Raw genomic sequence first — 15,579 nt, 5'->3', positions numbered from 1 at the left:
TCTAGAGATCGCACGCAGTTGAGATGCTCCAATCCGGAAACATATCCGCCAGACACCCAGTCCAATGCCAGTGTGGACCTCTTCACCTCAGGATGACATGGGCACTACTGCAACTACATTGACATGCTTTTACATTCTAACTGACTATGACAAGCTTGACCCCCCTGCGCAGCACTACAATTCAATTCAATTGCTTATCTCCATAACGAATCCATTTTGCGACCTGTTACATTTTTTATCTCAAACCCAAGCAACCACCATGGCATTGCCACCCCCCCCCCCCCCCCAGTGGTACACACAGCAATGTTCATTGTTTTTCTTTCTTGTACTTTTTGGGCTGTTTGGGGATACACTGGGCTCAACATTGCCTGGTGTGGGTGGTGGTTGGGGGATTTCAGATGATATTTACATTTAATGTTTGTGTTTTCCCACGCATACTAATTGTCACCTATGTTTTATGTATGCACGGTCCTATTGCAATTTCTACATTAACTGATTTTACCTTAGCACACAAATATAGCAAGCACATTGCTTTCGTGGAACATTAGGGGCCTTAAAACCCCCATAAGTATAAGCAAGTCTTGCAGTATCTTACACAGCATGGCACCCACATTTTCTACAGGAGACCCACCTCTAACCCGGTAGACCTCGCAACTTGGCCTTCCACTGGAGATCCTATTGTTCTTCTCATGTTAGAGTACATAGTCCAAAGGGGTCTGCGTTTTGATTCACAAAAGTATACCATACCACCCAGTGACAACTGTCCTCTGCGAACATGGATGTTATTCCTTGGTGACTGGTACGCTTGCAGGCCACTTAGTGTTACTGGCTAATATCTATGCACCAAATGCAGACCCCCCTGAATTCTTTCTGACGCTCCAAACACAATTTGCCTTAACCACTCATTGTAGGGTGAGACCTTAATCTACTCATGGACATGTCCCATGATACAACAGCTATCTCCCCTGCTGGCAAACCACGTTCACTCCACATCCTACATGATATTTGTGACAGGTTTGCACTGTGGGGCGCCTGGTGCCTGTAGGGTTTCCCGCCCCCTTAGCATTCATTTACTATTCCACTCCTCACAATACCTAGAACTGCATTGACTATTGACTAGTTTCTGTATTACTGGGCCCCTGGGTGGAATCTGTCCACCACTTGGCATGCACCCTCTCTGACTAGGCCCCGGTGCGCACCACCTTCCATTTCTCAATCTGGGGTATTCGCAAATTACTTTAGCTGTTCCCCACGATAGCACTACCGGACACACTATCCTGCTCCACCTTGTAAGATTCGGTGCTAGATTAGTTCAGTCTCAACGAGGGCTCCGTAGCCAAACAGACCACTGTGAGAGGCATTTAAAGCCTACATTAGAGGTATATGCATTTCTGAGCAATATGGAGTACTGGGAGAGCTCCACAGGGAGCTAGCACACATTGAGGAGGCTCTAACTGAGCTAGACTCGGATAGCCCTTAAGATCCGGAAACAGCAAGCTCACTTCGGCACACAGCATTCCTCAGAGTACTGTGACCGGCAGGCAGCGAGGTATTGTTCCTCAGGAAGTTTGCCAGAGCTCCTAAATAAGGGGGAGGGGAATGCCCAGGGCACACATTAGACAGACTACTTCGCCCCTAAGGAGAACTCCCTATATAGCAGAATTGCAATTAGGCTCATGATCATGGGTAACTTCCATTGAAGAAGTACTAAACACCCTTCTCCGGTTCTATACGTAACTTTGCACCACTAGACAGTCCGGTGACATATCAGCCCAAACTGCATACTTCCATGTGTTGGTCATGGTGTGGCTTAAAACAGTACAACAACATTTCCTCTGCAGGCCCATCATCTATGATGAGATCATTCAGACTATTGACTCAATGGATCGATCCAAGGCCCCCGGCCTCGACGGTGTCACCGGAGAATCCTATAAATGTTTTAAACATACCCTTGCATTGCCGCTACTGGCAACTTCCCCCAACATTTCAGGAAGTGGTCATAACATGTATGTATGTATGTATAGGCATTTATATAGCGCACTACTTACCCGGAGGGTCCCAAGGCGCTTCGACCGCTGCGAAACCCTTCCTGGCTTCCCTGAGAGATGGTCCCTTAATGGGAATCTCCAGGGTGAGACCAGGCATCCCCGGCGGTCTGGTGGGGCCGTTAGTGAAGATGAGGCAAGCTAATGCCCAGAGTTGCCGAGTGTGATCGCTGATCAGAGTGGGCACCGAGGCAAGAGAATTATCGAGTCCGCTGACCCTGGTCCAGAAACCTGCCGCGCCGGGAATCGAACCCTGGTCCCGGGCCGTCCTCTGCTCTCGAATGCTCCTGAAACTGGGTAAGGTAAGTAATAAAATACCAGCCAAGGTGCTTTCTAATCATGTCATGCTACTAATGGATCAAATAATATTTCCTGTACAGTCAGGGTTTGTTACACATCGCTCCACCTCCTTAAATTTACGCAGTCTAAGCAGTCCTAAACATGATTTCCGGTTGGAGCAGCCCTTCTTGATGCAGGGAAGGCTTTCAATTCATTAGAATGGTTGTTCCTACATGCCACATTGAACAAACAAGGTATCCCCCACAGATTATCCTCCTTGATAGGTCTCCTGTACTGAGCATCAATGGCGCGCCTCAGAGTTAACTCCTCTTTAACTCAACCAATCCGGTTACTTGGGTACACAGCAGGGCTTCCCTTTTCCCCCTTATTGTTTATGTTATGTTATATTAAATGTATAAAGCGCACACCTACTCGAAAGTATCCCAGCGCTTACAAAAGGAAAGGACCGGAAAGAGCACAAAACAGCCACTAGAAAAGCAACGTTTTCAATTTTTTCATATAAAGCAGGGGGTCCTGGATGCACCTGGCACCCAGGGGAATGTTTTCCAGGCCAGACTGGCTTTCCGCACAAACTAAACACCACCCAGTCTTTGACGGTTGAACCTGGGGGCCTATAGCAGCCGCTGAGCGGACGAGCGCAGCTGTCTTCCTGGTGTGTAGAAAGCAAACCTCCTGTGCAGATAGATGGGACCAAGGCCATGAAGAGCCCTATGAGCGATAGTCAACATCTTAAATTTCACCATCGAGTCGACTGGAAGCCAGTGCAAGGAATGCAAATGAAGACGTACACTATGCCTAGACCTCATTCCAAAGAGAAATCTGGCCACTGACATTTGAACAACCTGCAATTTCTTAATAAGGTAGCCCGGGTTGCCTACCAGTAGGGCATTGGCATAGTCCAAACGGGACAGAATAAGAGCCCGGACCACTTTCTCTCTGGCAAAAAGAGAAGAAACTTCCTCAGGATTTTTATGGTGCCAAAGCATGTGCCCTCCAGCTTTCCCTTCTTTGCATTTCAGTTGAGCAATAGCCAACCACTGGAAAACCGAAGACAAACAATGCTGGGCCGCCACTGCCGAGTCATCCTCCCTGCCCAATAAGAACAAGAGCTGGGTGTCATCCGCGTAGGCCATCACTTTGGCCCCACGAGTTTCCGCCAGATAGACCAGCGGAGTCACATAGATGTTAACAAGTAGGGGGCTAAGAGATGACCCCTGCAGCACCCCTGTAGTTACCTGCATCGGCTCCGATCAACAGGGAGGAAGCCAGACCCACTGTGTCCGGTCTTCCAAAAAGGACCTGATCCACTGCAAGGCTGAGCCGGAAACGCCTATCTCTTCTATATCTTTATCATAGCAATGGATCCACTGGTCCGACACTTGAAACAGGACCGCATGCACTGTGACCTACAGTTCCGTCTGGGACCATTATGCAGTTGATATACTGCTACTTATCTATCACCGAAAGAAAACCTGACACCCGTCCTTCGTGAAGTGGTGTGTTTTCAGGGACACTCTAGGCTAATAAAACAATCTTTTCCTCTGACCAACACCACTGCCCATTTTCAATGTTACTACCTACTAACCTGGTGTGACGGCTCTGTTAAGTATCTGGGCGTTGATTTACATTGTGATAAAGAACAGGTCATTTGATTGAACTAAGGAACGCTGAATACGCCTAACGCTATCCATAATGGGACATATTGCAATTGTTAAAATGGTGGTCCTTTCCTGTATTTTATATTTATTTCAAAACATCCTGATTCCCGTAGCCAATTATTTTTTTTCCACATTATTAGGGTTTTTATTGAAACTCATTTGGGCCGGTAAACATGCCCACGTTAACTTGGATGCACTAGCCTTCAATATGAGAGAGGAGGGATGGGGTGCCGCACCTCCACCTGTGCTATCTAGCCACACAGTGCCATCACACGTATCACTGGTTCCAGAGGTAAGCTAGGCTCACACATACTAAACCAGAAATTGACCAAGCCGCACCGGTACCACTAGCCTCCATCCTGCCGAAGGGTCTTCCCATGGAACCCAACAACATATACAACCCCTAATCCCTACATGCTGGGTCTGGTGCAGACTCCAACATCAGCTTAAGGCCCCAATATTATACTCACCCACCTTGATGATAGCCGCTAACCTATGGCTCCATATCACCTGTGAGGCCTTGGTTAAACACATCCTGGCACATTATAACATCCGCAGCTTTGGCAATATTTTCCCCGATGGATATGTACTCTCCCATTCTACTTCACCAGACATGGGCCACTTTGGGCGGCAACGCCTTAACAGCGTGCTTCGGGCCGCTCCCATCCTATCCTTTGGCTCCCGTAGAGTTCATGCCACTCACACTCTTGATAGATGGTACTCGTTTGGTGCCCGAGCTGTTTCACACATGCCTGGCTTTATTGCCCACCCTCAATAAAAAATATGCTGTCATTAGGAACATGATTTAGGCTGTCACTTGATGGAAAAAATGTGGACTGTCTGCTGGTTACTGACATGTTCCATCTCCCTAATCACCGCCATAAACATATTAATTTCAAGTTTCTACGTCACGCATATATCACTCAAGTAGATTTCCACAGGTTTGATCACACCAGATCCCCCTGAGTGCCCTAAATGCCATGACATGGAAGCAAACGTTATGTATATGACTTGGACTTGTTGGCATGTTTCACACTTTTGGTAGATCTTTTCCTGCCAGGCCAAATGGTAGAGATAGACCTAGACCCGATCTCCTTGTGGCCTTGCTGGGTTATGGTCAATACCTTTTGGACAGCACCCGCTGGTACATGGCAAGGGCCCTCCTACTCACCAGGTGGGATATTGTCCTTCACTGGGGAAAAAGACACCCCTCCACCATTAAAATCTGGTGCACAAGTTTACATTACTGCAATACCACCAGTGAACTATACGTCTCACTCCATCTTTCAGGACAAGGGATATAAGCAGTCCCTCCAAAATTAATTATTAACAGTTACAGGTTCCTCTCAACAAACTCAGAACATGAATGGTTCAACACACCATCACAAACCACACAAAACCCCTTCCTACTCTCCTACTCAACCTGTCTCTTCTGAGGACCCAACCCAATTTCCCGCAGCACGGTCCTTACACCTTTCAAGACAAGCTCTAAACCACTCTCTCCTCCACCACCCCTCTAGGTAACATGACGCCTGGAAATGCCGCGAGGTAGGAGAAAATACTCATAAACTATAGTTCACCATACCATATTTAAGAAAACATAGTTTGATGATTCTGTACTTTTTTTATTTGTAGTTTGATTGTATACTAAAAGTGGAATCCAGCACTTGAAGATGCCTAAGAGTGTGTACCACTCTCCTTCATTGTTTAGGTCTCGCCTATGCAGCGCGCATGCGCTGCTTAGGAAAGAGACCTCTTGAGATTGTTACAGCTTTCCAGGCAAAAATGTCACGTGTTGCATTGCTTTCAATGCAATATGTGCACATTTTGGCAATTTCCCTGCGGGAACGCGCAGCGCCATTTGGTCACACGCTCTCACAAGAGAAACGCTGCCTGCTCTTGGCCGCACCCCCCACTCCTGCGTGTCTCCGCACAATGCTTGTTTTTGTAAGCAATGGCCAAGCGCGCACACAACTCCCGCTTCTCCCTCTCCCAACCTCGTGCGCGGCCAATGCTTGTTGAATCAGGCAACTAGACGAATATTTTCTCGCACTTTAAATTGGAACTGTCACGCTCAAAGATTCTTCTGTCAGTCCCGCATTATCTCCCCGGCAGAAGGTGCTGCTCCTCTGTAGCCATGAAGTTGGTCTGCTGTTGCTCTTGTCACTTATAGACGGAAGGGGAGCCGTAAAAGGCGCAGCGCCCAGAGGTAAGGCGAGAAAGGGGCTTGGAATGCCCGGGGCGGATGCAGGGGACACCCGAGAACAGCAGGAGCCGAGCGGGGCACAGGTGTGCCACAAACTACTCTTGGTTCGTGGGCGGGAGGGCAAGGAGTAGGAGACATCCACACTGGAGCAAGGAGTGGGAAGACTCTGTCAAGACCTGTGAGCACGGATTACACACACATCACTCCAGCATTGCATTACTTACATGAGCATCCTTACCAGCCTCACTCACATAGTAAGGCGTACAGGACACGCACACAGATGCTTGCAGTAGGGTCCCTTACCTAGTGAGCTATATTAAAATCTATTATTTGACCAATTAGCACAGTTAGAATAGATTTTCTCTCAACATTGTTCCTTATCAATATTATCCTTATCAATTTCTTTCTGTTAGGGCTTGGGTAATGAATGCACATGTGCAATCAGACCAGGAACAAACTGTCACTTGCTCCGCCCACCCTAGCCCTCCCCTCTCCACTCCCACTCTCACTCAATTTCTTAGTTCTAGCTGCTTCCTGTTTCCATATTCCCCACTGCATCAACACGAATCACACAAAACATTCACTTTAACGAGCCCGAGCCTACTGCCTTTGCCAATGCTTATTGGTGGTAGCCATGCAGATCCACAACAGTAAAGTTTTACAAAAAAACTCGTCTAAACAAATGAAGTATTGACAAAGGAAAAATGCTAGAAGCCAACACCAGACTTGGTAGCTTTGCCAATTCTTATTATGGTTCTGCTTTTCAAAGGTTTAAGTGGGCCGGGTCCCTCCCTTTTTTTTGGTAATTCGGCGTGATGAAATGCTAAAATCCGCTTTGCATTTAAAAAAGAGCCAATTTCTCATGTAGGCGAAAATTTTGCTCATGCTTAGAATAAGTCAGCAATGATTTATATTGCATATGTATGAACAAGTCTAGTATTTGAGAGTAGTGTGGAAAAATGATATTTATTAACAACTAGCCTATTGAATCATTAAAAAAACAAGAAAATCAATATTATCGCTAGCTATATTCTGCTGAGAGGAAAGTCAAGCAGCACCACAGTATTGTGGGGTTACTGTAAATATGAGATTTGACAATGTACTGAATATACAGGCCCCTGACATTAAGAGCGACTTTTCCCTTAGGCCACATGCACGTGCTGCAGGCGACCGGGCACGGCCATTACAGCTAAATGTGAGAAGACGTGTTGTTTCTGTGCATAAGGGTCAGCAGCATTCCGTGTTTTGTATCTGGCGGATAATGGTGTCATCATAAAAGGTAACTGTTGTCTTGCATACGAAGAGCAGAGAGACTCAGAATTCTTTATTTAAATACACAATATTAAGGGGCAGATTTACAAGCCCCTTGCGCCTCTTTTACGCCACGTTGCGTCACTTTTGTGATGCAGCGGCGGCGCAAAAGGTGAGCCATGGTGCGGGGTATTTACAACGTGATGCATCTCCGAGATGCGTCACGTTGTAAAGCCCTGCGCAATAAGGAGGTGTTCTGGCTCTGGAGGGGGCGTTCCGGCGCAGGAACGCCTCCTAAAAGTGGCTGAGTGAAATCTACAAGATTTCACTCAGTCACTTTTAGGCTGATGCTGTGTCAAAACCCTGTGCCTGCTTGAAGCAGGCGTAAGGCTTGACGCAGCATTGGAAGAATATGTCCCCCAGAGCATTGCTGGAGCTGCTTCGCGCTTGCGACGCAAGTCCAGCAATGCGCCGCCTTTACGGCACAGATACGTGATGCATCTGTGCCGTTTTTGCCCCTTGGTGCGCCGCATTGTAAATGCGGCGCATCATGGGTGGCGGAGCTGCGGCGCACAATTACTGACGCATCCCTGCTAATTTGCAGGGATACGCCAGTAATTGTAAATCTGCCCCTAAATGTGTAAAAACATAAACCCAGGAAATGGATGAAAAAAGTTATAGAGCTCTCCTGGGTTGGTGAACTGACACGGACCAAACTATTCTGCATAAAAATACACACTGGTGAACAAATCACTAGATGCAGTGCTTTGCAATAGGTAGATTGTGCTTATTTACCAACATTAGAATGATAAAACAATGGTTAGAAAACATCATTTCATAGCCTGCAGCTTGAACGCGAGGCCGCCTTCAAGGGCCTGTGACCTTCTAGCATGTGTTATTCTGTGCATTAAGGCCCCACACCTGTTAGCCAACTAATCTGCATGCAAAGACATTAAGGGATGTTGTGAGGTTGCGCATTAGAACCTATTTTTAAAAACATAATAAGCAAATACAGGAAGCATCTATCCAACCATATGCACTCACTTTACTATCTAACCACCCATGCATCAATCATCCATACATCCAAACATTCAACTGTTCCATCATCCAAGGCATTTGTCTGGTCCTGCAGGCATCTATCCTTCCTTTTAAATTGATTCTCCCTACCCACCCGACCATGTACGCATTCACCCGAACATCATTTATATACATGCAATCTCCAATCCATTTATCTACCCATCCATCCATCCTCCCACCCATCCATCTGTCTATTATTGGAAGCATGCATTTATCCAGCCATACTTTTAAACCCAGACACACTCTTTTATATAGGCATCTATCAATCTATCAATGTATTCATTTACCAGAACATCCATTTTATGAAACTTTGGAACTATGTTGCTATGTGGGAATGCTTATGTTTTTTAGTGAGTTTACAAAAAAAGAACAGCTTTTAAGAGTTTGGAAAGTATGTGGCTTAATTGTTTGTGCTGCTAACTTTGGAACTTGGCAACCAGGTTTGAGTTTATGAGTGGCCGTAATATCCTGTGTTTCTTGGCAAATAAATTCCTTAATCGCCTAAGCCTACTCACCCAAAAAATGCATCCTTGTGTAACGTAAATTGTGCTTATAAAAGCGCAGCACATAATGACACTCTACTGAATGCAACATACACTCCACATAATAACACTCAGTGCCACATAATTATATGCTACATAATTTCACTCCACTCAATGCAACATACACTCAAAATAAACAACTCAGTGCCATATAATTACACACCACATAATGACACTCTACTAAATACAACATGCACTCCCCATAATACCACTTAGCGCCACATAATTGCACGCCACATAATTACACTGTACTCAATGCAACATAACAATGCAACATAAATACACTCCACATAATACCACTCAGTGCCAAATAATTACATGCCACATACTTACACTCTACTCAATGCAACATAAATACATTACACATAATACCGCACAGTGCCACATAATTATATGCTACATAGTTACACTGCACTCTATGTAACATACACTCCACATACCAATCAGTGCCACATAATTACACACCTTCTGCCGGGGAGATAATGTGGGACTGACAGAAGAATCTTTGAGTGTGACAGTTCCAATTTAAAGTGCGAGAAAATATTCGTCTAGTTACCACATAATTAAACTCTACTAAATGCAACATATACTCCACACAATACCACTCAGTGCTACATAATTATATGCAACATAATTGCAATGCACTCAATGCAACATACACTCCAAATACCAATCAGTGCCACATAATTACACACCACATAATTACACTCTACTAACTGCAACATACACTACACAGAATACCACTCAGTGCAACATAATTATATGCTGCCTAATTACACTGCACTCAATGCAACATACACTCCAAATACCACTCAGTGCCACATAATTACGCACCACATAATTACACTGTACTCAATGCAGCATAAATACACTCCACATACCACTCAATACCACATAATTACATGCAACATAATTGCACTGTACTCAATGCAACATACATACACGTCACATGAATGCACTCTAAACCACAAACCACCAATCAACAGAAATACACTCCACACCATGACACAATTTCCCTAAGCATAATTTCACTCAACACTACAGTTCCAAGCCACACAATTCAAATCCACACATTTCCAATACACACCGCATAATTACACACCAAACAACATAATTCAACTACACAACTACACAATCCACAACGTACCTTCAATGCACACCATATAGTGTCACCACCTGAGCACCAAACATCATTCACCACCACCATTTTGCATCAGCGCACCACGTAAACATCACGTCAGTCTGCCTTTGGAATCTGTTAATTCTCCCCTAGTTTCCATCCGCTGCTCGGGTTATAATTAAATTACTGTTTTCCAAACTCCACTCTTCCGTTATTTATGTTCCGCTCCCCCATAGCAAAACATTTTTATAACAAACAAGCAATAAGAAGCAGGAAGAAGTTAACAGCAGTGCAAGTACATAAAAACTAAAAGACATTTTGTTATGTAAAGATCTTTTTTTTCATCAAGTTTTTCAGTTGTATATAATGTTGTCTTCATTTGTATAAAGGTAACAAAAAAGCTTAACACTTTTTATGATTACTTTTCAACATAATGCACAGAAATAACAATGCTCTACAACATAGCCAAAAGTTCTGGCTAAACACAGAAGATCCCAAAGGCGAGACCTTTTGGCTATGCCAAAGCTTGTTTTCTTCTTCCATGCACTGCTACAGCTGTCTAACCCTTTCTCTCCTATGCTATAGGCAAAGAGTTGTATTTGATGATGTAATGGTTAGGATTTGGTAGACTGTCATGACGTGTTATGCACCTGTACTATGCACAATAATAAAAAAAATGTTTACAAAAAAAAAAATTACATGCTTGTTGGGATACATGAAGTACGAAAGGAATGACTGTAGAATGTCTTTTTTGTGACACACTACCAAATGTAAATACCTGTAAATGAACTATACACATTCAGAAGTTAGGAAAGCACGAATAAAGCACATTCTTTGTAATTCTGTAGTGTGATAGAAACAAAGATTTTAATAGGATCAGAACAAATCAAGACGCTTTCCTTCGGGATGAACAAATAATAAATATTCACTGTAACCGGATTTCCACACATTATCATTTGTGTGGAATATAGTTTTATCAGTAAAACTGTATGTCTGTGCAAATTTAGTGACTTGGAAAACCCCCTGCCTCATGTCTATTAAAGCTAGATGGGTCACATAAGTTTGTTGTATTAAAAAAGTGGTTCTTAGTTCTAAAACATTTGGAAACCGCTGATCTAGGGTGCGTAAGGGTGAAGTGAGAGGGGAAAGAACTCTGTGAAAGGGTCTGCATACTACAGACAGTGATGAATTACTGGGCATACCGGCAGCAGCTAAGAAGATGCTGAGGTGCTAGCACTGCGTGAGGGTGGCACTATAGATGATTAAGTTAATGCACTAAAGAAGACTAAGTTAATGAAGTGTCTGAAACCTATTGCCCCAACCCTTTCAAAATGAGTGTTGAAGGTGTGTGAGGTAAGTGTGCCAATGTGGGCAGATTCTTGTTCAACTTACACACTTATTGACAGGGACACATGGGACACAGTAGGGAAAAAGGAATTGTAAGAGACTGATGTGGAACCAGAATATTATCATGGAGGGATATTTTACTAACGTTGTCTTACAAAGGGAGGAAAGCAGATGCAATGGTGGATATAGCTGAGAAAGGAAAAACCTTGCTGGGTTGGAGAGATCAATGTGCAAAGTGTGTTATGAATTGTATTAGACTCTAACCATCCTAAACAAATAATGGTGATAGTTCAAGTTGAATGGAACAAATGGAAGCATGATTTAATTAAGTTGTTTAGTAATAAGTTAGGCTGTTGTAAGAAATGTAGTCATTGTATTGTTTTGAAGGAAAATGCAGTGCAGAATGTTCCTTTGGTGTTGAAGGTACCACTAAGAAAAAAATTGGATAGTCAATGTGAAGAAACCGTTATTAAACTACCAGAAGAATTAGAATGGCTTACCCTCATAGTACTAACACAGATGGGTGATGAAAAGGTACATTCGTTTGTAGATTTGAGGGGTATAAATTAGAATATATAGATGGACTGGCATTTCTTGTCGAGCATTAAGCAACTGTTGCCCACTAGAGGGCAGAATGTTCTAACAAATAAAACAGAGGCCTCTCGGAGCTCGAGGGGGCTTAAATCTCCTCAGGCTCTGAGATGCCTTTGTTCACAGCAACAGCTGGGATCAAACACAACATGGAATGTTGCTCTCTTGGCTTTTACCAGTCCGTAGAAGCACGGAGCACTCAATTGTATTAAATGGAGTGCTCCACATTCCAATGTTCTAATACTGTTTTTGTACTGAATAAATGCTTTACTCAATACCTCTAAGTTAAGCCTAACTGTTTTTGCGCCAAGCTACCAGACGGTTAAGCACAGGTTAATTTAGTGACTTTTGTGATTCATCCTGACAAGGTTTGAGGTTGTTGCTTGAGCAGGATTTTCACTCCCCTCAATCAATAACCCAATTATTTACACGTGTGCTTTACAGAAATGCAAGACAGTATTTAGAAGACCCACATCTCTGGTATTAGGAGTAATAATGACTCCACTGTCTAGAAATATTGCATTGTGAATTCTAATGATGTACTGAGTTGTATGGCACACCACCGGTTACACTGACAAACTTACAGTGATTGCTCAGTTTAGTTCATAAAAGGCAAAGGAGCATTCCAGAGGGAGTAAGCCTTGGACAGGGGGATTGTTAAATATTTCTTCCAGCATGTGCCTCGTGCTCCCCTCACAGAGAGGTCCTTTCACCAGTACGAGCCCAGTCTGCTCCCCACTAGGGCAGCGTGGACTGGGCACACACACTACGCCCATCTAAGTGATGGAATAGGGCAATACCCATCTCTACAGGAGAGTGGAGTTAGATAAGCCCAACTGCCATCACCATCCCGGCCCACCCACCGTGGGACCTACCTGTCCCCTAGACTGAGGGCATTCTGGTGGCCCACAAATCTCATAACAGCCTTTGGGGCTCCATGGCACCACCTGTCAGTCGCAGATGAATATCATTATTCTATTATTTCCTAGGACCCCTTCTGTGCCTTGTCTCCTCATTCCTGAAGGTTTACTCATGGGCAGTGTATCTTTGAGAACGAAGTAATGTCTCTCTTCATTTTATAACGCTTTTTAATCATGTTTCCTTTTTCTTGTACGTATCCTGGTGTGTAATGTTGGTTTGATGCCATTATTCTCTTTATACTATAACTATTAAATGCCATGTGACCGGTTTCCCATATGATTCATTGCTTCTCCTGTTATTCTTTGACTCTCGAACAGATTGTGTGATTGCCAATACCTTCTTTCATAGGTGTCCTGGCGAGCAGTGCTTTGGGGGCTTGGCCTGCAGTTTGCTCTTGGGCTCTTTATCATCAGAACAGAGCCTGGATTTCAAGCTTTCCAGTTTCTTGGTAATGAAATTCAGGTAAGGTGCAGTAACTTTGGGATGTTTTCTATCCCGAGGGCAGACTCATAGAAATCTGCCAATACTTGTCCACAAAGCCCTTCTGAGGTGTATATGATTGATGTTTTGCTTCAGTTTTGGTTTTTTCATAGCTGTTTAAGGGGATTAGCTCTCAGCATACCTCAAGCAAAGGGAGGATCTGGTACTTATAGCATGAATAGCAATCTATTTTGTCTACCTGCAAATGTGTGAGGTCTTTCTTGCAGTTGAAGAATACATTGGATGGTTGTCTCTCCATGAAGAACAATTAAGTTGAGGCTCGGAACATTTAAATGTTCACTTTGTCATCCTATCCTGGGTCTGAACAGTGAAGTCTCTGCAGTGTCCCTTGACAGAGTCAGCTCTGACCAATCAGGGACTCTATCCTGAGATTATTGGGGAGCTCAGCACTTGAGAGGCTATGCTTTATCATAATGATTTTCATGCATTGTGGAGAAAGCATAACCTCTCATCAGGGGCGGCCTTAGGCATGTGCAAGCTGTGCACCTACACATGGCCACCAAACCCCAGGGGCTGCCACGTCAATATATATCCTTATATAATAATCCTCTGAGGATGGATACATATTTGCGTGGTGGCCCCTGGCAGGGATTTGGCGGCCTCCGGATCTGTTCCACTTCCAAACACCCTGACCCCCCCCCCCCCTCCCCCCTTTTCACTGGCCTCCGTGCTCCGCCCCGCCCTGACCCCCTCTTCCGGGGCCACCTACCTACGCTCCCTGCCCAGGGCCCCCATGAGCCTAGAGCCGCCCCTGCTCTCATAACCTTTTCATTGCATTTCACAAAGGCGGCAATAAAAAAAATCATACCCTAATACGCAGGCAGGGTATGTAAGGATACGTGTAAAATTTCTGCACACCAGTATGCTTCTGATTTATGAAAGGGCAAGGAATTTCCTAATCACTTCTGGTTATTATTGTTATAACAAAAATCACTAAGGGGATTTCTGCTGTTCATTCGAAACTGCAATGTGTAACAGGAATCGGAGACAAGTGCTCCCTTCAGAGGGAAGGGACCTATGCTCCTATATTCACCACATGATGCAGATGACAGGATGTGGAGCGAGGGGAATTCCATCCTTTTTTCACACATGTAACTAATTGCAGGATGCAAGAGTGGGCATAGCTTTATCTGTGTGATGTGGGGCTAGGGCAGAGAGTACACCCACTATGCTCTCAGAGTAGGAGTAGGGATTCAAGTACTAAAATACTTTTTTTGATCTGTTAAAAATCATAAAAAGAGTGGAACATACCACCATGATGAAAACGTCATAATTCAGATACAAATAAAAAAAATGACATTAAAACATTTTTAGTTTTTATAACCTTCGTATGGGATGGTACCAAAGAGCAGCAGATTATCATAACAGCAATGTAAACATGTCCATGCTTTCTGTTGAAATTAAAGTGTTAATGCCAACGGAAAATAGAGAGGGAGCAAAGTTCAAAACTGTTATGCATAATTTTCTGTTCAGTTTCTTAAGACACTATAGTTTCATATCATGGAACATTTACTGATAAGATCATGTTTGTGTCTAGGGCTTGTCATAGTAAGGGGCTTTGGAAGAAAGGGGGTACAGAAACAGGTCTGAAAAAGACTTAGGCCGGCTACTTCATACCCTACTGCCAGATTCTTATTTTGGTGTTCCATTCTTTCCAGTGTTTTGTGCTAACTCTTTCTTTTCTAGTTCTTGTGCTGCTAGGGACAAAAATTTGACGGTGTTACAAGACAGTTGAACTGAAGAACCGCTGTGGCATTTTATGACGGCCACTCTTCAAGGACGGAGTTTCTCGTAGGATTGGCCTTAAAAGTGACGTCCTTAGGTTATGTAGTGCCGGACAGATGCATAATAGATGTAGTAGTGCTCCATTGCCACAGAGGCGGCAGTCCAGGGATGGCCAGGTCTGTAGACATTTTGGGATGAGATCTTTGTTCGAAAACGAACCCAATCTCAGTAAGGTCAATTTCCGCTTGTAGTGGTCTCTGAAGCATTCTTGTTTCATATACTATATGGTAGGGAT

The 15,579-nt window shown here is 44.1% G+C and overlaps 1 protein-coding gene across 1 annotated transcript in view; it reads left to right on the top strand.

Annotated features, from left to right (window-relative positions):
• LOC147728922 (sodium/nucleoside cotransporter 2-like) overlaps window positions 1–15,579 on the top strand; it is a 475,735-nt gene that overhangs the window by 240,629 nt on the left and 219,527 nt on the right. The window contains exon 7 of the mRNA XM_086959167.1: window positions 13,407–13,520. Coding sequence (XP_086815293.1) covers window positions 13,407–13,520 — 114 coding nt within the window. The remainder of the gene's footprint in view (window positions 1–13,406; window positions 13,521–15,579) is intronic.

Source organism: Lissotriton vulgaris, chromosome 2_2 (assembly GCF_964263255.1).
Source record: "Lissotriton vulgaris chromosome 2_2, aLisVul1.2, whole genome shotgun sequence".
NCBI lineage: Eukaryota > Metazoa > Chordata > Amphibia > Caudata > Salamandridae > Lissotriton > Lissotriton vulgaris.
The sequence above is the reverse complement of the archived record's forward strand: the minus strand, read 5'-3'. Positions and strand labels throughout refer to the sequence as shown.